Source organism: Lissotriton vulgaris, chromosome 5, assembly GCF_964263255.1.
Source record: "Lissotriton vulgaris chromosome 5, aLisVul1.2, whole genome shotgun sequence".
In the NCBI taxonomy this organism is placed as follows: Eukaryota; Metazoa; Chordata; class Amphibia; order Caudata; family Salamandridae; genus Lissotriton; species Lissotriton vulgaris.
Genome location: NC_141693.1, coordinates 409,013,075 through 409,035,691, shown reverse-complemented (window position 1 = coordinate 409,035,691; position 22,617 = coordinate 409,013,075). Strand labels below are relative to the sequence as shown.

Below are 22,617 nucleotides of genomic sequence, written 5' to 3'. Positions count from 1 at the left end.
GTCCTTTAAAAGCATTTCCAGACCTACCCCAGTCAAAGTGCCCAAATCATTACCTCCACAGTGCACAATTAACAGGTCAGGTTTTGGCAAATGCATAAAGGTTTTCACCAATGGTATCAATTGGTGACATTTTAATCCTCTTTGGCCCAACCACTTAATTTCCACATCTTGTAAATTGAGGTTAGGTAAATTTCTGTTCTCAGCATACCTTTGAGCCCAGTAGATGTAACTATGTCCAACAATCCAGACATAAAACATGGTGAGAGAAGGTTGTGCTGCAGTCAGATGAAGTGTGGTAATGAAAGGGCAGTTGAAACAGTAGGAGTTTGTAAAGAAAAAAAACTATGGATTTCCAGTGCTAATGATTCATTAGCAGTGATTGGTGCATTTCCATTTCTGAAAACAGAAAGTTAGGGTGCATGGATGTGTTCTTTGAAAGATGTAATTTGAATGGTCAAGGAAAAATCATTTAATGAAAGATTGCACTGGATACGCAGGTGCACTGAGAGTTCAGAGTTCAATTGAAACATTGTTGTGTGAACTTGCAAACATGAGAGGTCTTTCAGGAGGTGGTTGCTAAGCAAAAAAGGCAGAGAGGGCAGAGGGGGGAAGGGTTTTGATTTGAAAAAAGTGAGGGAAGAGTTTTGATTGGCTAATAAGAGAGATATGTGTAATGAATATCAGCATTTCTGTGCTTTCTATAGCTGCAGCCTCTGGAGTGCATCCTCTTTGTTCGGCTGAAGACAATTTGGTGTATTTCTGAGACTGTTTTGAAACTCAAAAAGTATTTGCTGAGGTGAGAAAAGATTTATTTAATTTAGATAGAGAATAGTATGATTTAAGGAGAAAATGATGAAGAAAGCTGTGTTTTTAAAATGTTGCTTTGTCTCAAGTGATATACAAATAGATTTTGTTTCTTTGAGAAATTGTAATTGCATATTCTTTGTAGAAATCTGGCATGCAGTAACGCAAGTTATTGTTGTACATGGAGCCCATTCCATGGTCTCTCATGTAAGCTGAAACAGATATGTTGTGTTTAAAAACGATTTTTGAAAACAATTACATTTCTGGATATGTTCTGCTAGAGCTTCATAGGTTGTTTGGGCCATATTTATAAGGCATTTGAGTGTCTCTGATGTTATTGTTCCCATTTTAATTGAAGAGCTTTCTCCATGGGGCAAGTTTCTTGAAAATATGCTCCCACCTGTGCTTGGCAAATTTAGATTTTGATTATGGGAGTTACATAGCCATGTTAAAAATGACCCAAAAATGGTGCAAGGGCAATCAAAAAAACGCTTTCATGTGTCTTAAGGTCATTTTTAGTCATTTCCTCTTGAATGTAGGTATATAATTGATTTATATGTTGTGTTTAAAAACGATTTTTTGAAAACAATTACATTTCTGGATATGTACTGGTGGAGCTTCATAGGTTGTTTGGGCCATATTTATAAGGCATTTGAGTGTCTATGATGTTATTTTTCCCATTTTAATTAGAAAGCTTTCTTCATGGGGCAAGTTTCTTGTAAATACGCTCCCACCTGTGCTTGGCAAATTTAGATTTTGATTATGGGAGTTACATAGCCATGTTAAAAATGTCCCAAAAATGGTGCAAGGGCATTCAAAAAAATGCTTTCATGTGTCTTAAGGACATTTTTAGTCATTTCCTCTTGAATGTAGGTATACAATTGATTTATATGTTGTGTTTAAAAACGATTTTTTGAAATCAATTACATTTCTGAATATGTACTGCTAGAGCTTCATAGGTTGTTTGGGCCATATTTATAAGGCATTTGAGTGTCTATGATGTAATTTTTCCCATTTTAATTGAAGAGCTTTCTACATGGGGCACGTTTCTTCTAAATACGCTCCCACCTGTGCTTGGCAAATTTAGTTTTTGATTATGGGAGTTACATAGACATGTTAAAAATGACCCAAAAATGGTGCAAGGGCAATAAAAAAAAACGCTTTTATGTGTCTTAAGGACATTTTCAGTCATTTCCTCTTGAATGTAGGTATACAATTGATTTATATGTTGTGTTTAAAAACGTTTTTTGAAATCATTTACATTTCTGGATATGTACTGCTAGAGCTTCATAGGTTGTTTGGAGCATATTTATAAGGCATTTGAGTGTCTATGTTGTTATTTTTCCCATTTTAATTGAAGAGCTTTCTCCATGGGGCAACTTTCTTGTAAATATGCTCCCACCTGTGCTTGGCAAATTTAGATTTTGATTATGGGAGTTATCACATTTAACTTCTATTAGTTCTTCTGCTTCATTTGTTTAATTCTTACTTTCCTGCCTTTGCTACTTCCCTCATTCCTTTCTCTATTACTTAATTATTCTACTCCTTCCACTATTTTTCTCAGTCCCTCTCTTCTCATACTTCTTCACTCTTGTTCACTCACTCTGTCTCTATTAATGTCACTGTTTCTGAGTGATCACAACATTTTTTTTACAAAAAGAACAGTAAGTATAAGGGAAGGAAACAGTTATGTTACAAGAAAGACAGCTATAGGGAGTAAACAAAAGATACTGTTACTCGCAATCCACTGCTGATGATGTCATTGACCATGTCATGAATGATGTAATATGTGACATCATCAGCAGTGGATTGCGGGTAACAGTATCTTTTGTTTACTCCCTATAGCTGTCTTTCTTTTAACATAACTGTCTGTTTCCTTCCCTTATACTTACTGTTCTTTTTTTTAAAAAAAAAATTTTGATTCGCTCCCGGTTCGCGTACCGGAGAGCGAACCGGGAAGCGAACTAAAAGAAATAGAGGTTGGCAGAGTTCCAAATATTCTACCAATTTTTTTATAACGGGGAGGTAGTTCTGAAAAGAACTTTTTTTTTGTTTTTGTTGTTTTATATTTTTTTTATTATTTTTCTGAACATTTTTTAATTTTTTTTGTATTTTCTGAACATTTTCATATTTTTTTGGTTTTTTTGGGGGAGGGGGAAACGAAAACGATTCATTGTAAAGGGCTCAACAGGAGCAACAAAAAAAAAAGAATTTATTGTTTGGGGTGTTTTGGGCAAACATGATTATCAATAGCTTTGATAATTAGAGTGATGCTACTTTCTCTGTAGCAAATGAACTGATTGCAGCGCACGCACACTTGTTTCACTTCCCCAAACTTCATTTGTATATTTGGGACCATCTCCCTCGCCTCTGGTCCCGTCACTTCCTGTACAACCGATCTTCTGGCCATCGAAGGGGGATTTTCTTGCTCGTCACGTAACTGGGCAGCACTATAGTTGTTAGGATGCCACCTACTCATGTGCCGATGCATAGTGTAGTTGCCGTAACTGTATTTTTTATCAGTCCCCCTGGACAGTCTATCATTACATATACGGCAAAACACGTAGCGTGCATTTACTTTCTTTTGGCCCTCGGGAAATTTAAAAAATTGCCAAATATAGTTCTCCTTCCGATGATACCTCCTGGGCTCCTCTGGCAAAAACAGTGTCTCTTCCTGCTCTTCCTCCTCTTCCTGTTCTTCCTCTTCTTGTTGAATAATAACTTCAGCAGGTGGTCCTCTCTTCCTTGGATGTGATGGAGGTGGTGGGGAAGAACCAGCTGAAGCTACTAATGAAGCCATATCTCAATGTTAATAAAGGGTCTTTCTCTCACCAAGATGAAAGTCAGAGTGAGGAAAGAAGGAGGGGTTTTCATCATTTGGGAAAAGCAAAAGTTCTAAACCAATGAAAAGTGTTAATTTTAGATCACATGACCTAGTATTACATCATTAGGAAACCAAAAGTGAAATGAACCAATGAAAAGTGTTATTACCGAGTCACATGACCTGCTGTGTTTACGTTACGCGCTTTGCGCCGCGTTCCGGTTCGCTTCCGGGTACGCTAACTTGGCGCGTCACATGACGTATTACGCGACAACGCAAAACGTCATGCTAACGCAACAGTTACGCAAACGGAACGTTTACCAGTTCGCGGACCGAGTCGCGGCTCCAAATTGAGCTAACGGGAAGCTAACCGGTTCGCGGACCGGGAGCGAAACAAAAAAAATAATAAAAAAAAAATTGTATCAAAAACATGTAAAATATATTTTAAGATTTAAAGAAGAATACATTTTACAGCTACAGATATTAGCTTTTAAAAAACCAATGAAATTCACTGAAAAAACCATAGGTTATAGACCATATATAGTTAGGGATTAGCATTTACAAAACCTTATTTTACTCACACAAAACCATTGAAATTTCATATATAGTTAGTTGCACTAACTATATATCGCGCACCCGCAATCCACTGCTGATCATGTCACATATTACATCATTCATGACATGGTCAGTGACATCACGGATGTCATCACTGATGACATCACTGATGACATCTCAAATGACATCACTGATGACATCACTGATGACAACACCCAGTGACTGTATGTTTCTGTAAACTTAAAATATGTCTTACATATTGAAGAATGAGTGTATGTATAAGTCTCTGGATGAAGGATTTAGTAGGTGCATGACTGACTGTATGAGTGAGTGATTAAATGTGTCTCACTGAGTGCATGGGTTAGTGACTAAACGGTCTTAATTTGTGCATCATTATGTCTGTTGTTCTGTAAACTGCTGCATGTGTTGATCAGTAGCTATATGAGTAACTATATGGGTTATTGATTGGTTGCCCAAGTATTTGTATGGGAGACTGAGTGTGTGTGTAGGTGGCTGGGAGGTGTATGACTCTGTGCATAGATGTGTGAGCAGTTGATTCACTAGATGTATGGGTTCAAAAGTGCATGTGGAAACAGCTGTATGGGCCGTTGACTGTGTGCATGAGTGTATTGGTGAGTGAATGGATATCTCAGTGCTACATGTCAAAGTAAGTACATATGTAAAACACAGTACATGTGAGAGTTGACATATATAAAAATCTGTGCATAAGAGCCAGTGAATGTGTGAGTGGCTGTATGGATCATTGTGAACTTGTATCAGGGATTGTATAAGAGAGTAAATATGTGTTAGTATATGTTTGAATAAGTAAGGTGTGTATAACTGTATAGTTGAGGAAATTAAATGGAGGTGTGATTGATTCTTTGCATGACTGACTAGGTGTGTGAGTAACTCCATGGATGAGTGACAGTCTGTGAGTGTCTGTTTACACTGAGTGTATGTAAGATTATATAAAAGTCTGAAGAGGTTCACCGTATTATCACATGAATGATGTCATCAGTGATGTGATCAGTAATGTCAAATGAGATGTCATCAGTGATGTCATCAGTGATGTCATTTGAGATGTCATCAGTGATGTCATCAGTGATGACATCAGTGATGTCACTGACCATGTCATGAATGATGTAATATGTGACATGATCAGCAGTGGATTGCGGGTGCGCGATATATAGTTAGTGCAACTAACTATATATGAAATTTCAATGGTTTTGTGTGAGTAAAATAAGGTTTTGTAAATGCTAATCCCTAACTATATATGGTCTATAACCTATGGTTTTTTCAGTGAATATATATATACATACAACAATGTATGCAATTCCATACATTTATTAATACAGTGCAAATTATGTACTTCTTCTTACTTTCACAATTCAGTGAAAGTGACATGAGAAAAATCCTGTTCACTATGTCACGGATTGTATGTAATATGCTATTTACTAATCTCAGTGAGAGGAAAGGTTTTCTGACCTACACTCAACAATCGTAATAAATAGCCATTCCCACTCTCCACTTCTATAACACAAATACACAAGAATATATATACAAAATGTGTCTATACTTCTACATCATATGTAAACCTAGCTGCATATGAACACGTGAATAAAGAGAGAACGTGAGATTAACATTTTACAGAGAGATGAATGTGGAGATTAAATCGCTGTCAAATGCCTTTGCACAGGCTGACTGAGGCAACATAATTGACCGTGAGCATGCTTCAAAAATGAAACTGGTGGTTTAATAACCTCAGCCTAGAATATATTCTGCTGTATGCCTCAAAGGGTTTCAATAAAACGTCAACCTGTAGAGGAATATTTTCTCAGCTTAAACAACAATCCACTGAATATAAATGCAGTGCAACTGTAATGGCATATTTATAGGCCTTTAAAGCTTGCACTGCAGCTTTCAATACTCTTAAATGGACTCTGTAAGAAGCCGTGTTATATGAAAAATGTGCAAAAAATGAAATACAAAATGCCGAAATATGCTTGCAAGAGGCGAACATCCCCGTGCACCTGTGTTCCCTGGTTTGACAGATTGCTGTTCACGATCAGTTTCTCTTTAACGAATGCAAAATAATTCTAAGAGGCAGAAATAAATGAACAGAGGAGGGCTGACAAGTGAATTAAGTAAATGGATTCCCGGACTCCGGCAAATGCTTGCATCCTTTTTGAATTTTATGAATACTTTAAACATGAATATGAAATGCTAAATGAAATGTGTTTCTTCTGTTGTTTCTGTTAAATATTAGCCTAGTCGTGCAGCATGTGGGAGTGAAGAAATGCCTGAATATTAATAACCCAGCCTTTTCCTATAATACCTAATGAAGAAACTAAAAAAAGAAAAACCTGTCGTGCACAAAGAATTGGATGGTACATGAAAGTCAACGCAATTATGAAAAAAGTGATACATTTTCAGTTGCCAACTGACTTTAAATCCTGCCCTCTGTGTCATAGGTATGCAATAAAGCTACGGTTCAAATGGGATTTATTATAGTGGGCTTTTAAGACGGATATATTAAAATACTAACATGTGCAGCACTGACAACTTGTGTCCTCTTCTTTGACGGACAGCTTTGCTAGGGCATTTCTACACAAAGCTATGAGTGTTATGTCTGAGGATAAATCACAGTCACGTGACACTTGCTGGACATGAATAATATTACAAATGAGAAAAAAGCATGGGAACAGTAACTTAGTATGTTTAGGTTAAAAGCATTTTCTCAACATTTTCCTAACACACTATAATGAAGTCCAATTATGACTTTTCTGAGAGAAACAACAAAAATCAACAAATAACACTTTGATAAAGAGAATTAGTTGGACCAACGATTGCAGAAGGTTGAAAAGAGAAAAGCAGGAAGCAATGGTGGTAACCTTTGTACAGGTGTGCTTCACTGAAGCAGGTACAGGTACCAACTACAGTGCCTAGAGATACTAACTCCACACCGTTTACAGTTCTTCGATGAGCTCTGGAACAATAGAATGCTTTATTTGCATTGACACAGTAACTGATCAATGCACCATGCATAATGTGATCCAAAATATTCATAAGACTTCATGAAGTCATTTACAAAACACTTAAAGTAACATGGCTTTGTATTGAAAGCATCAACCCATTGCCAGCAAAACATGGTAACCAATCACCATTCACATGTGATCAGATGATTTTTGGTGTATCTTTATCGTATATGACGCAAGCAAGATACATAGCAGGAATAGACAAGAGTTCCACTTTAATACCAAGCGGCACTGAAAGCAGCACAAATTGTGTGGCTTACAAACAAACTGTTCATCCCATTGATGCAACTTCCAATTGGTAAGAAACAACAATATCCTGCCTAGATCAAGCTATGGAAAAATGGCAGTATAAAAATAGAGCTGTGGAACATATGATCGCCCCATGATCTTTAGTTTAGGAATACAATTTCAATTTTTTCAATAAGACTCCAGCCCTCCAAAGTTTATTTAATTCCAAGCTTGTGTGACATGCTATTCTTTCTGGAAACTAACTTCCTCCAGGCAAAGTACCAGACACCATTAAGCATGCATACGTAATCCAGCTACTAAAAGAGCCTATCTCCAATTCTACAGACCCATCTTATTTTTAGATCACATTCCTAGCTCAATAGGGGTGCAAAATAACGTGGCCTCAGTCTAGTTACAGGTTTTGGTTAATCATGGGGTGTTAAGGACCCCTTTCAGGAATGCTTTCAGCCAGGGAAAGTAACTGAACCATTCTACCAGTCAGTCTCAAAAAGCCTTGCACTCGAACTGGTTAGTGAACTTTTGAAAGCTTTGTTCCTAATAGCCAAATAATTTGATACTGTGGCCAGAGTTTATTGCTGTCTGGAGAAAATGGTGATGTGAAATGCTGTCTTGTCAAAAACCAGTGCGTCCCAAGTAATTTCACCTCCTCCAAATCCTACGCAACTTCAGCCTCAAACCCATTGATACTCCTCATGGGCCAGCCCATTGCCTTTTTTTAAAAAAAATATTCAAAGTCACTGATGAACATCATTCACTCTTATGACTTGGTTTTTCACAAATGTGCTGAGGATACCACACCCTGCAGAGGGTTCAGTGGCCATCAGTCTCAATCTCTGTCCTCCTTTTACACATTTCTGATAGGCCCTATATAACTGAATGACTCAAATTAAATCCTTTAAAATAGCTGTATTCAGCCTAAATTTTAAACTACAGAATGCAGATTTCTGTCGAATTGCTCAGGGAGGTGCTCCAAATTATCAGCTGTCAGGGAAATGGTGCTGTAATTAACAAGTCATTTATGTATATACTACATAATGTTGTTCAATCCTTTTGATCATCTTTTGACTCTACACATGATTTTCATAAACTTGAACTTACAACACTGGCTTTTGCCAATTCTGGCATGTAATTAGACTCTGCACATTTTTTCAGTCTGTGGAACCAAATTTTTAGCTGAATCTACCTTTTAATTAGGATACATTGTCACCTGATCTGGCCTGTAACACAGAGAACATCAGGATGTATTCTGAAATAGAATATGGACCATTGCAAAGTTACCTGACCACACAAGAGTTGTGGGCATTTAGCCCCAGAAGAACCGCATGGACTTTAACTGGCTGACACCAGCCAATCAGAAAAAGGGTATCAGAGGACACTATTCAGACTAGTTCAATAGGTAACCAGACAAACTCTTGGAACAGCAATATGATAAGGCAACAAGACACCTGAAAGTGTGTGTTTTCATTCAGACCACCCAAATGCCAGAAAGGGTTTTAAACAATTAGTGTCTCCAAAGATGACTGGCCTTAGTTATTTCTGATACTCCAGTGTTTCAAGCCTGTATATCTAGGGGACCTGGTTGCAGCCTCACCAGCCTGCCTGTCAAGTCAATGCCACTGTCACACACACCAAAATATGCCCTAAAATCTTGCGTATAATATTAGCATAAACATAATTACCCTTACATTGTATCAGAACATCACATCATAAGACACGGGCCTGGCTTGTAACGAGTGTATGAAAAGCACTATGCTCTGGCTGAGCATGGACAGCTGATTCGCTAATGCAGAGGAAATTCGAAAATGTTTCAGCACACCCATCAATACACATAAACCACCACAAAGTTCTTCCTAGATCAACCTCACCTTTCTTTAACAGTAGCTCACACAAAGCATTTCAAAATCTAAACACTGTATCAATGCTTTACTAGCCACACCAAAGCAACCACCAATAAGTAAATAGCGGTTCCTTCGGTCCGATTGATGACTTTCACAGATCCTTGATACAGGGTACCAAAATAGAGAATGTATTAAAATGGCGTAACAATGGTGGTTGTCACAATACAAATGCAAGCAAAATTAGGCAGAAAGTAATTAGATAACAAAATTTACCAAGTTCCATCTTTTCTTTGAGAACATCTTTGAAGTTTAGTCTACAGTTAAGTGTAGACTGTCTGTGTTTAAGAAAAACTTGCTTCTGACCATTCTTCAGCTCTTTACATTTAACAGGTAGAGCCTTAAGACCATGCTTCCATTTAGAGAAATCCGAATGGGCCCATTTTACAAGATCTTCAAGTTTGACGATCACCTTTTCTGAGACTGCAATAACTTCATCCTGTATGAGAAAAGAAAAAGTATTATTATCTGTGTGTGCTTAAAAATTAGCACAATTGTTATAATAAATTTCAACTTGTCAGTGGTAAATTTGATCTTTCCAGTGTTCGGTGGGCAGCATTATTGTATCCATGGCTAATTGCTGAAGTTGTCTGCATGCAATTTACATACTTCCACTCTTGAGTTGTTAATGAATGGAAACATGTATGCACGATTACACATTAAAGGCATAGTAGGAAATTTAAAATTCAATCTTTATAAATGTCCCATTTGAAGAAAGCTGTATTTTTATTTATGACTAGCTACAAATATAACAAACAACATCTATTTGAACCTAGTCTTTACATAAAATGACTAATTCTCATGAGATTGGATCTTAGACTAACTGAATAATTCCTATTTGGTGTTAGCTTAATTGAAAGGTCAACTGTAAAATGCTGGTAACCGAATCAGTATTTGAGAATCCTGGTTCAGAAAATTAAGTATCAGTGAAATGGCATGACTAAATTCCACTTACAACTAAACCTAAAATTAAGGTGGATTTTCCAGAACGGTGAGTAGAGGGGTTAGAGTGGAAAATGGGTGCATACAGGTGGGGTAAACGAGTAGTCACTGAGAATGTGGTGGACAACCACAGAGTTGTATTAACTTTGTGGTTTTTCTCAAATATTGCCAACGTATTCTCATATTCATTTTGAGATGTAATTTTAAATGCAAAAATTCTGGCTTTGGTGCGCAAATAGGGTGTAAAGGTGCAACAAAAATTGCCATTTTTGCATTGATGTGAAGCATGCAATTTCTCAGCCTTGGAAACAGTTTCAATGTGGAGACAGAAAATATGTTAGCGTGCATCTCAACCCTAACTTAAAACTCGCAGGTTTTCCACCATGTGATAATCTGCAGATTTTAGGTTAGGTGCATGCTTGAGAAGCTACAGAACTGGGTTTTGGTGCAGTCTTAAAAATAAAAATGAGTAACTTCAAAATAACTGCGTATCTAAGCCTACACCTAAATACCTTACTAATAATACTGTATGAATCTGGCTCGACTTTACTACAGTGACTTTATTAATATTCTTTCAGGAAGAAGGTCAAGTCTAACAATTTAAACTCTTACCAATAAATAAAATATGGGACAAAAGACCGATGAGAAATTCTGAATGCAAATTAATTAAAAAAATGAAACCAGCAATTAAACGGATTATTTGTGTTAATAATGGAACAATTACAATGATTTATCAGATCATAAAATTGCATACGTCGTGCACATGTATACAAATGAGAAAAAAGCACAACACACTCACAACTACTGCACTATTTTTGCTGTGTTGTGCTGCAGTTGTTTTGTGTTATATTTGGACTGCGTTGTAATGATGCGAATAGATATGTTTTGTGTTATGATGCTTTGCATAGGTTACAGGGTGTGGGTCAGTTGACTTCTTTAAATGTTAAAAAATGTTCCTACATTTCTAGTCTAAAGCCGCACTCCTTTAAAGATCCTGTGGCATGTTCTATTTACCACGGTGTAAAGTCAAACGAATTGTGCTGCTTCGACTCTTCAGCTACTTGAGACACCACTCAGGCCAAAACTGTGGCATATACTCTGTGTTATCATAGCACTGCCAGTGCTCACTTTAAGTGATACAGCCAAAAATGTATAATAAATTGTAAAGTATTTTAACAATCACGTGTAGCCAAATTAGCAATCTGATCTATAATCTGGTGGCATCTATCTGGCAAACAGGGAAAATATAAACACATTTCAGAAATTATTTTATTTTAGAAGCTAGATTAATTGCAGATTATGAATTGTGCAATGAGATTTCATATATGAATCATTTATTTATTAAAGAATAGTCAAAAGTCTCACACTATGACATACATTTTTGCTTAACTCTTAAAATATGTAATAGATGTAATATAATCAGTATATAAAAGCATAGTTATCCTCCTAGCCTTACACAAAACCATAAAGAATGTATAGACTGGAAGCAGTCTGGGAAAGATACAAATTTAATTCTAAAAAGTACACATTGCAAGTTCGGTCATAAGTTAAGGGATGTTTGCAGTCAATACATTCAATGTGATTTTTCCAAATGATGAAAATAGTACTCTTAATTTTTCATACTGTATATTTCTCCAAGAATTATAAATATGTGTGCATTTTATGCCTTTAAGTCGGATTGTTGGAGTGCTTCCTAACCTTTTCTTCACATAGGTCAAAAATGTACTTATTCTATAAAATTGTATAATATGACAGATTTGTATTTGTACTTTTTTTATTTCAACAAGGTCTAATAAGTGTTGATGGCGAATGAAACAAAACATGAAAGGAGTATACAACAAAGAGTAGCATAAGATGACCCGAAAATGACATCCATACAAGCACTTTAGACTAAGTAATCAGAAGATCACAGATACAATATCATACCAATTGATCTATTTTTCTACTAGTAAAACCAATGGGCGCTCAAGTGACCTTGGATGTGATATTGGAAGGTTAAATCCAGTTAAAAAGCCCTTCATTCTTAATACTTGAAAGTCAGTATAATTACAGAGAAAAGTGGGACAGCTGCAGTAGGCAGGGGTGAGAATGAAGAAGCAGTGTAGAGACATGGGGAGCACCCATATTTGAGAGGTGTGGATTGGAATGTCAGTAAAATAACAATGATTGCTATTATGTTAAGTTGGGATAAAATATTATGCAATTGAAAGTACTTGAAGGTCATGGAGGGTCAACTTTTTGAAGGTGTTCAATAAAGTCTATGCCATAGGGGGAAATGCGTGACATGAGATAGCTTGCAGAGAACATAAAGGTTTTTGAGCACCTCTTAAAAGGATAAGCCAAGATGTCCAAATGTGAAAGAGGATAGCTTCAGAGATTTCCATTGCAAGAAAATCAATTTTGCAGAAATGTTTAGTATGAGGTCAATAGGTTTCTGATCTGTTGAGGAGTTTGACAGGAGCTGCTAGGATGCCTAGTGCTATTTTAACAAAATGAAGAGCAATTTGTGATTTAAATAAATCTATCTTTGATGTAGGAGCCGATGGAATCCCATAGAGATGTGATATGGTGAGAGCTGAAACATGTGCAAGATTACCAGTTTCCTCTACACATTTCCAAGATCCATTTGATGATGTGAAGCCTAATTGTGCTAGCTTTAAACCTAGTCAGCTTGCTGCCTTTAAGCCTAATTTTGTTAGCTTTAAACGCTTTTGAATGAGCCCTAGAAATCCTTGCTTTTCTTTCTTTAAAATATTGGCTTTACTCACTCTTTCTTATCTTCCTCCAGTCCCCTCTGAAAACAAAGGTAAATAAATTGTGACCCTTCCGATCCTACCCTTTCTACAGCAGTAATGTATGGACATTCACTAGTAACTTAAGTGTGCAAATGCATTTAAATTACACCGGGGTGGAGCACACGCTGCATTGTATGGGATCTCATTAACCATTTTCCGAACAAATCCTAGAGGGTACCCTTCAGTGAAAACATAAGAGAAATTTAAGAGTGCATTTTTACAACTCCAACTCCAAAACTACTGAACGGATTTACAAGAAATCACTAAAAGGGCTCTTTCTGGACCAGGAACTACTTTTCTCCCAAATGTGGTGTAATTCTGTATAGCATTGTTTGACTCCCCCCCTTTTCACTGCACCTGCCTCATGGCTCATCCCAAAACATTCCATGGAGAACTGGACAAAGCAGTAAACTTTTTTGGGGAAAATTTGGTGAAGATTCGTCAAATGCCACCAAAGTGATAAGGAAACTGAAAAACGCTTTCCATGAGGAAACTAAGTCATAACAATAACTACCCCGCAGCGACCGGGAAAGTGTTACCATTATTTTAAAAAGGCAAAAGACCAAAACACGCCATGTTGGTTTTGAATACATTGGATCTCTACAGCCCTGCAGTTGTGCTTCATTCAGTTTCTTGGAGCAGTGTAGTTTTGATATTTGCGTGCGGCCACTAGCACACTTGGAGGCACCCGTCCTCAAGTGGTTCAGCAGGTTGTGGCTTTTGGACTATGTATTCAAGTTATTGAAATACTTCCGAACCCCCACTAGCCAAACAGTGATGGTGTGCCTGTCGACAGAAGTCTGATCATGGCTGCATGAAGAGCGATGGTTAAGATGCCAACGCTTGTGGGTATTGTCACCTGATGAGCAGGTATGTGGTTGGATGTAGGGGCTGCGAGGACTACTTGATTTTAAAACTACGAGACACAACCATTGAGCGGAGAAAGTGTTTGTGCGAACTGATATAAAAGGCAGTGCCATGATCATACAGGTGTGATGTAGCCCGTGCCCACTGTGGCAATTAAGAACGTATTTTGAAAAAATAAGGGACATACATCTATTATAGGGTCAACGGACATCATTTGGCCGAAGAAATTCTCATAGCAGCTGTCCGCATGGCGCTGCTAATGCACTTTCAGTGTGGAGATAACATATAGTCCTTTCTCCCTGGCCACTCAAAAGATCGGCCAATAACAAAATGGTAAGATATTTTGAAAGCATGTTGATTGGAACTGGTAAGTGTTACCAACATTTGAAAACCCGGCAAGATGCCGAGAAGCGTCTTGTTGGTTTTGATTAAATTGGATCTCTTCAGCCCCTGAGTTGTGCTTCATTCTGTGGTCTTTAGAAATATTCCACACCACTCCAATCCACTTTTCACAAAACCTTTGCATAAAAAAATGATGGCCCACGGCTCAATTCCTTGCAGCAAAATCAGCCCGGTACGTTTTGGAGCCCAAGCTTCCTGATCATGGGTCCTGCTAACACCAGCAAACTCAACTCACCAAGACTCACAACATAGAAGCGACTTTAAAATATAAAAAATAATAATAATACTCTTTCTAGTTGCTCAGGGGTCCAATGTTAATCTATATACTGTTTCATAAAATCAGCCTAAATGGACTGATAGCTCTTGATCCTTGTTTAATCCCTCAGGGTTCAAGGTTCTGTATCCGATAATCAATCTAGACTTTAGTCTTCTTAACCCCTGTTTTCTATTGCTTTTTCAGATAGGAATTTATCCAGCAAACAAAATTGTAGAAGACCCAGCTTTTAATCATGTCTTTGTTTAAAATGCCTTGCTATGCTTCATTGGTGATCGCTCTCATGTGCCCCAAAATTATTTTTTTCACTTTATGAATCGCTCTGTCTATGTAATACATTTCATACCAGCAGCACAATGCATAAATGCGAATGTCTGAATTACAGGTAAGATGCTTTGTGATTATATAAGGCTGATCTTCTTTTGATAGTTTGGACTACATTTACAGGCTTTACATGCACCGCCATGTATGCTGTTAGGGCCTTCTCCAGATTGCACTAGACTGTTACTTGGAGTATCCTTCAAAGAAGCTGATCTTCTGAATGTCACCTGTGGGTTATCTCAAATCTGTGGGGCCAAGATCTGTCTTGAGTACTTGCCAAATTTATATCAAACAACACTTCACCTCCCTTGCTTAACTACTAAACAAGTTTATAAATCTCAAAGGTTGAATATTTAACGCTTCTCTTGCTTTTGGACTAGTATTCCTTCTCTTTGTATGCTTTTGACTTTCATACATGCCTGTTCTACGCCTTTGAAAGAGTACCCTCTTTCTTTAAATCTCAGCTTCCTAACATTCCTCTCTTCCAGGAATGTTACTTCCGAACTGCAGTTTCATTTGGCTCTAAATAGTTTGCCATACGGTATACTTTCAATTAAGTTCTTAGGATGGACAACTCCCTGCATGCAGCAGGCTATTGCCTGCTGTCTTTTTACAAAAGAAGCTACTTCCAATTTATTGTTGCATACCTTTAATCGTACGTCTAGGAATTCAACTTCCGTTTGACGTATGTGACTCATGAAGCTGAGATTTAATGAATTTTCATTCTAAATGTCAATACATTCATGAGCTTCTTCTCTGCTTCCCTTCCATATACAGAAAATGGTGTTAATATAGCAAACCCAGAGGGCAAAATGGTGATTAAATTGCTTGATGTTACTGATGACCTGCTCCTCCAGCTAGTCTAGGTAGAGACCTGCATAGATGGGGGTGTAGCAGGTCCCTATCACTAGCCCCGGGGTTTGCCTAAAGATCTCTTGGTCAAAAATGAATAATTGTTTGTTAAGCCTGCATACATCATATCTAAGAACATCTCACTATGAAAAATATTTGGTAATGACCAAGCTCTCATAAAGTGTGTATATGCAATAATTCCCATATCATGGGGTATGCAAGTATACAGGCTGTTCAAGTCAGGATACAGGAGTAAACAGCTTTCTTCCCACTCTATATCAGCAATGAGCTTTTAAAATCACCTCTGTCTCTTATGTAAGAGGGAAGAGACTGTGAATTTTCGAGCATACTGCCTATACAGGGGCTACGGGCTCTGAAAAGCGTTGTGCTGATTTTGCTGCCGTTTTGAAAATAAACAAACATGCTGCAAGCAATTGAGCTGTGACCCGTATTTCTTTTTTGCAAAAATGTCGGGATAAGTGGTTTGGAGTGTTGTGGAATATTAAGGGTTCACTACTCCGCATCAGGCTCGTAGTCACCAGAGGCGGAGGATATCAGCGATTTGGAGAGTGGCATATATATCAAAGAAACATGACATTTATTTGATGGAATGTATTATTTTACTAGATCTTAAGAACTGTACACAGGGAACACCACTAGTAGGCCATGACTTGATTGAGTAAAACATGTGTATTTGATAGATTGAAACTGATATATAAAGTGTTTTCTCAACCATGTAAATAAACCATGGGAAAGTCGCTGCCTCTTAAGACTATGTTAAATAGTGAAAAAGGTAAAAAGCAGGAAAAAGAGCAAGTGTTAAATACAGTAGTGTTTTTCAGAAATAAATGATAGATGAATTTGTCTATAGTTATTCTGGTTCATCTCATAGTATTAAATGTCAGTTACTGTTGCCCATACTATTCAATTTCAGCTGATTTCTTTAACAAAGAAAACTGAGCTGGGCAGCAGAGTTTTGGCCACATATGAGAACCTAATAAACTACTATAGACTGGTATAAAATTCCATGGGAAACCTTGATCTTGGAGTGACCCTCTGAATTACAAATGAGCTTGTAGACATGCCATTTCAATGTCCTGGATACATTATTACAGTATTATAGAGTTATTGCTTTGTTATCCGCTTCTACTTATTTTCCCGGTATACATTATGCATTTCTTATCTCTAATTACCCATTTTGTATCAATCTGTGGTGATGTCATGTAAAATATTCAACATTTGCATGTTAGTGTTGGCGGTTACAGCGCAATCTACCTTTACTACGCGGTCATTACTTCGTACTACCATTACTACGCATATTTTAGTTCGCAGATGCCATTACTAAGCAAGCATTTACTTAGCATGCATTTACTGCGCATTTTCCATTACTTAGCATGCACTTACTATGCATAATAGAGTTACTGTGTAAAGTTGCGTTTAGGTTTTGGGATGCTGGGGTAATTTTAGGGTTCAGGGTGCTTTTAGGTTTTGGGGTACTGGGGTATTTTTAGGGGTCAGGGTTTTGGGTGCATGGGGTATTCTGAGGATTCAGGGTGCGTTAAAGGTTTTGGGGTGCTGCAGTATTTTAGGGGTTCAGGGTGCGTTTAGTTTTGGGGTACTGGGATATTTTTCGGGGTCAGGGTGAGATCGGGTTTTGGGGTGCATGCGGTATTTTGAGGGTTCAGGGTGCATTTACGGTTTTAGGGTACAAGGGTCTTTTTAGGGGTCAGGGTGGGTTAGGGTTTTGGGGTGTAGGGGGTATATTTAGGGTTCCGGGTGGGTTTAAGGTTTTGGGGTATTTTTGGGGTTCAGGGTGCGTTCAGGTTTGGGGGCGCTGGGATATTTTTAGGGGTGAGGGTGAGATAGGGTTTGGGGGTGTAGGGGGTATTTTTAGGGTTCAGGGTGTGTGCCAGGGGTTGGGTTACTATTACGATTAAGTTTTTTGTTTGAAAGTACCAATAACGCATTATAATGGTATGCGTAAAAATTAACAGCAAAGTAAAAGCATTTTTAATGTATTTGTATATATTTGCGAAGTAAAAGCATGCAAACTAAAATCATGCTTAATAATGGTATTTGGGAAGTAAAAACTTTGAACTAAATACCTGCATAGTAACGGTATGCTAAGTAACATCATATATTCGTTACAGCTAGCTCAGTTCTTGGTGCCTCCTATTTGCAGAGCACGGTTGAGTGGCCTAATTTGGTTAGAGCTAGGCCATAAGCTACTTATCCTTGGGAATCCTCTTTCTAGTGGATACTCTAACTGCAGATTCCTCACCTTGAGGATTTGCCAAGGCGCCAGACTGGATCTGTGAATACCTGCACCAATATCCAATGAATGGAGGGCAGATAGGTATTTAATGTAAGCAAATCGCCTGCATCTCAAGAAAATAGCAGAGGTAAGTCTCCACCAAAGTTCAGGGACCTGTGATATCCACCTCTCCCAGATGACCTCTCCTACCCAGTAACGACCTACCCGTCACCACATAAACTCTGTGTGGTGTAATCATAGGTGTCTGCCACTGGCTAAACTAAAGTTGAGCAGCCACAATGGCAGATCTTTTGATGCCTCCTCAAACACTTCATGTAATCTGACAAGTTCCCTTGGTACTAGGCCAAATAACACTTCAGATCCCACTGTACAGCTTGTATGGTGAGAGAGCAGGATGCAGGATACTAATTGGTCAAGAAGCCTTAGAGCTGCCACAGAAGACAGGATGAACTTCGGGATCATAGCCTGAATGTCCTGGACTCATTGGTCCAGAAGAAAGGCTCGAATGTGCATCATATCCAGTATGGCTTTGATGAACGAAGTCAGGTGCAACTCAGACAGGTTGAATGAAAACCCCACAATGATGTCAGGAGGTTTGCCATTATCTGGATGTGGTATGTGGCTAATGGAGGTGAGTCCACCCTCAACAGCCTCTCTTTGAGATAGGGGGAACACTGGTATCCCAAGCTCCAAATATAGGCAGCGACCACCTAAGCATGGGCGAATTTTGCGAATCTCGCGTTCGCGAATTTTGCGGATTTGCGAACTCGCAATCCGCAAAATCCGCGAATTCTCGCGAATTTGCAGATTTTTTTTTGTGTTCGCGCGGGTTTCTGCCAGTTCGCAAGGATTTTGTACAATTTCGCAAACACGAACTTACCTGTCGGGTCGCAAGTTTTGCGAACTTGTTGTTTCTACGTGTCCAGCCTGTTTGGGACACTCTTCTTCATCACTGCCACTCTCTGTCACCACTGCCACTCTCTGACTACTCATGCCACCCTCTGGCCCACCCATGCCACCCTCTGTTTCATCACAGCACCCTCTGGTTGTCCAGCCAGTGTACATTATTGTGGCAAAGCAAAGCACACCTTCCCTGCCTCAAGTGACCTGAATTAATTTGGGGCTGATTAATGTGTCACAGAATATTTTTTTAGCTGGCACCTGCTTCCTTAGTGCTTCCTGATTAGTGATCTTTTGCACTTGCTAAGTGCTTTCATTGTTGCAAAATTAGTTACAACACCTGCCCTGCCCCAACTGACAATAATGAATTAGGGGCTGATTAATGGATTTGAACTTCCAGCCTGGCTCCTGCTTGTCTCCCTTAGCTGTAATTCAGGACCTTTGTGGCATATGTGTAACTATTCTGAGGTTCAGAGCAGGGTCACATAATAGTTGCAAGTAGGCAACTGAACTCTGGAGGGGCTCCTCAGGAAGCTCTACAGGAAATGGCTACTAATGATGAGCCTGAACTTTTGAACCTGGTAAGTAGTTTCAGTTTTGCTAAGATCGTATTTCTGCAATTTAGCGCTTATTCGCGGGGCGCGAAGTTGTACTGGGAAGCCGCGAACTCACGCGAACAGTGCGAGCAAGCCATAAAATCCGCTGCTCGCGGATTTTGCGGGAGATTCGCGAATCTCGCGGATTGCGAATTTACTGAAAATCCGCAAAATCCGCGAGCGAAACGGATTTTCCGCCCATGCTTACGACCACCCCCATTACCTTTGTGAACACCCGAGGGGTACATGTGAGGCCCGAAAGCATGCAAGGCAAAGTACGTGTGACCTACCTTGAATCACAGGTAGCACCTCTGAACCTGCAGGATAGGGATGTGAAAATAAGTGTCCTCCAGGTCCAGCATACCATCCTGTCTCTGAGATTCAGGGCAGAGAGAACCTGGGTCAGGGTGAGCATTTTGAATTTGTCCTTGCACAGGAAGGTGCTGAGAAGATGAAAGTCCATGATAGGGCGGAGGCCTTATCTCCTTTTGGCATAAGGACATAGTGGAAATAGCACCCAGTACTAAGTCCAAGCCTGGCACCCTCACAATAGCTTATTTGGCCAAATAGACTTTCTGGCATAAAACAGACATATGGTCCTCAGAGAAGTCGTTTGATATATGTGGCTGGTGTGGTAGATCAAAAAGGGATGGCAGGGTGTAACCCCATTGGAGAATCTTCAGTACAATTTGTCGAATGTAATGTGTTGCTATCCCTGCAGAAAGTGGCTGATCCTACTTCCTACCAGATGGTGGTGTGCTGCTGCGGGTAAATTAACGGTGTTTTGAGGTTGTGTCCAGAGAAGGCAAAGAATGAGATGAGAGCTTCCCCTGATAGCCAGGTTGTTGTCTGTTGGGCCCACGTCCCTAATTACGAAAGGGCTGAAAGGTCTGTTGTGTGGGTAGTGGAACCTAACGTTGTTGGTACCCAAGTACCCTCTCATATCTTTGAAAGTGGAACATTTTTGGAGTAGGGGAATAGGGGCATGGACGCCTTTTCACCAAACAGACAGGATTCATAAAAAGGATGTCCATTATGGACATGTGGCTGTCCCCAAAGAGACAGTAAACCTCATGCAGCATTAAAGCACCATGCTGGTTCCTACAACCCTGCCCAGACAATTCTTAGGGTTCATCATCAAGCGGATAACAAATTTGGCCACATCGCATCCATATTGTGCTAAAGAAGTACACGTGAGACACCTGTGACCACATACAAGATTTCACTCACCATGTCCCATAGTGCATGGGTGTAGAGACCGAGCCAAAAGCTTGTGTAAACTGATGAAAAAGTAAGGCTGGCTGAGGGGAACATATGCTTACCAAATGGATTCATCCGTTTAGACTCCTTGTTAGGGAGAGTTGTAGGGAAGGCGTGAAGGCACACTTTATGGGTGGATGCATATACCACTCAATCAATCAATCAATCATCGCATTTATATAGTGCACTACTCACGCAGAGGGTCTCAAGGGGCTGGGGGAGGGGGGTCCGCTACTGCTCGAACAGCCAGGTCTTGAGTTGCTTCCTGAAGGCGAGGTGGTCCTGGGTCAGGCGGAGGTGGGTCGGGAGGGAGTTCCATGTCTTGGCGGCGAGGTAGGAGAAGGACCGTCCCCCTGTGGTGGCTCTTCGGATGCGGGGGATGGCGGCGAGGGCGTGGCCGGTCGATCAAAGCTGGCGTTTGGGAGCGTAGAAGTTGAGGCGGCTGTTGAGGTATCCTGGGCCTTGGTTGTGTAGGGCTTTGTGTGCGTGGGTGAGGAGACGGAAGGTGATTCTCTTGTTGACCGGGAGCCAGTGCAGGTCTCTCAGGTGTCCAGAGATGTGGCTGCGACGGGGGATATCCAGGATGAGTCGTGCTGAGGCGTTCTGGATCCGCTGGAGTCTCTTCTGGAGTTTGGCGGTGGTTCCGGGGTAGAGGGAGTTGCCGTAGTCCAGATGGCTGGTGACGAGGGCCTGGGTGACCGTCATCCTGGTCTCGGTGGGGATCCACCGGAAGATCTTACGTAGCATGCGCAGGATGTTGAAGCACGACGAGGAGACGGCGTTGACTTGTCTGGTCATGGAGAGGGAGGAGTCCAGGATGAAGCCCAGGTTGCGTGTGTGGTCTGTTGGTTTGGGTGCGCTGCCTAGGGCGGGGGGCCACCAGGAGTCGTCCCAAGCGGAGGGTGAGGATCCCAGGATGAGGACTTCCGTCTTGTCCGAGTTCAGTTTCAGGCGGCTGTTCTTCATCCATTCGGCTACCTCTTTCATCCCTTCGTGAAGGTTGGCTCTGGTGGTGGCGGGGTCGTTGGTGAGGGAGAGGATCAGCTGGGTGTCATCGGCGTAGGAGATGATGTTGAGGTTGTGCTGGCGTGCGATGTCTGCGAGGGGGCTCATGTAGACGTTGAAGAGGGTTGGACTGAGCGAGGATCCTTGAGGAACGCCGCAGATGACTTCAGTGGCTTCAGATCTGAACGGAGGGAGGCGGACTCTCTGTGTCCTTCCGGCGAGGAAGGAGATGATCCACTCCAGCGCCTTCTCCTGGACTCCAACGTTGCTGAGGCGTTGTACTAGGGTATGGTGGCAGACAGTGTCGAAGGCCGCGGAGAGGTCGAGGAGGATGAGGGCCGCTGTTTCTCCGTTGTCGAGCAGCGCTCGGATGTCATCGGTTCAGAAAAGGGGGTGGTGATGAACAGAGTGTCTGAATTAAGCAGACCACTCTTACCCAGTCCAAAGATCAGGGCTTGATCCATCACCGTTCTTTATCTCACTGCACCATCCCAGCTCAGAACATGGCTATATGCAAATCAGTCTGTCCCTGGCCCAGTGCAACATGGGAACAGGGCAGACTAAACTACCAAGCCAATTCTTCACCAGAAAGGAGACAAGCTACCGGGGACCGGTTTCTGGCATTTCAGCCTTCTTCGGCCCGGCTTGCTTGAATCCTGATGGTGCAGTGAGAAAGGGACTCATGTCTGAGTATACCCTGCCACACCTATAGTGGCCAAAAACGATTCAGAAAAGGGGGTGGTGATGAACAGAGTGTCTGAATTAAGCA

General features: G+C 40.2%; 1 protein-coding gene across 1 annotated transcript in view; it reads right to left on the bottom strand.

Annotated features, from left to right (window-relative positions):
- The window catches only part of ARID5B (AT-rich interaction domain 5B), a 538,980-nt gene that overhangs the window by 423,760 nt on the left and 92,603 nt on the right, over nt 1-22,617 (bottom strand). The window contains exon 3 of the mRNA XM_086921775.1: nt 9,576-9,798. Coding sequence (XP_086777901.1) covers nt 9,576-9,798 — 223 coding nt within the window. The remainder of the gene's footprint in view (nt 1-9,575; nt 9,799-22,617) is intronic.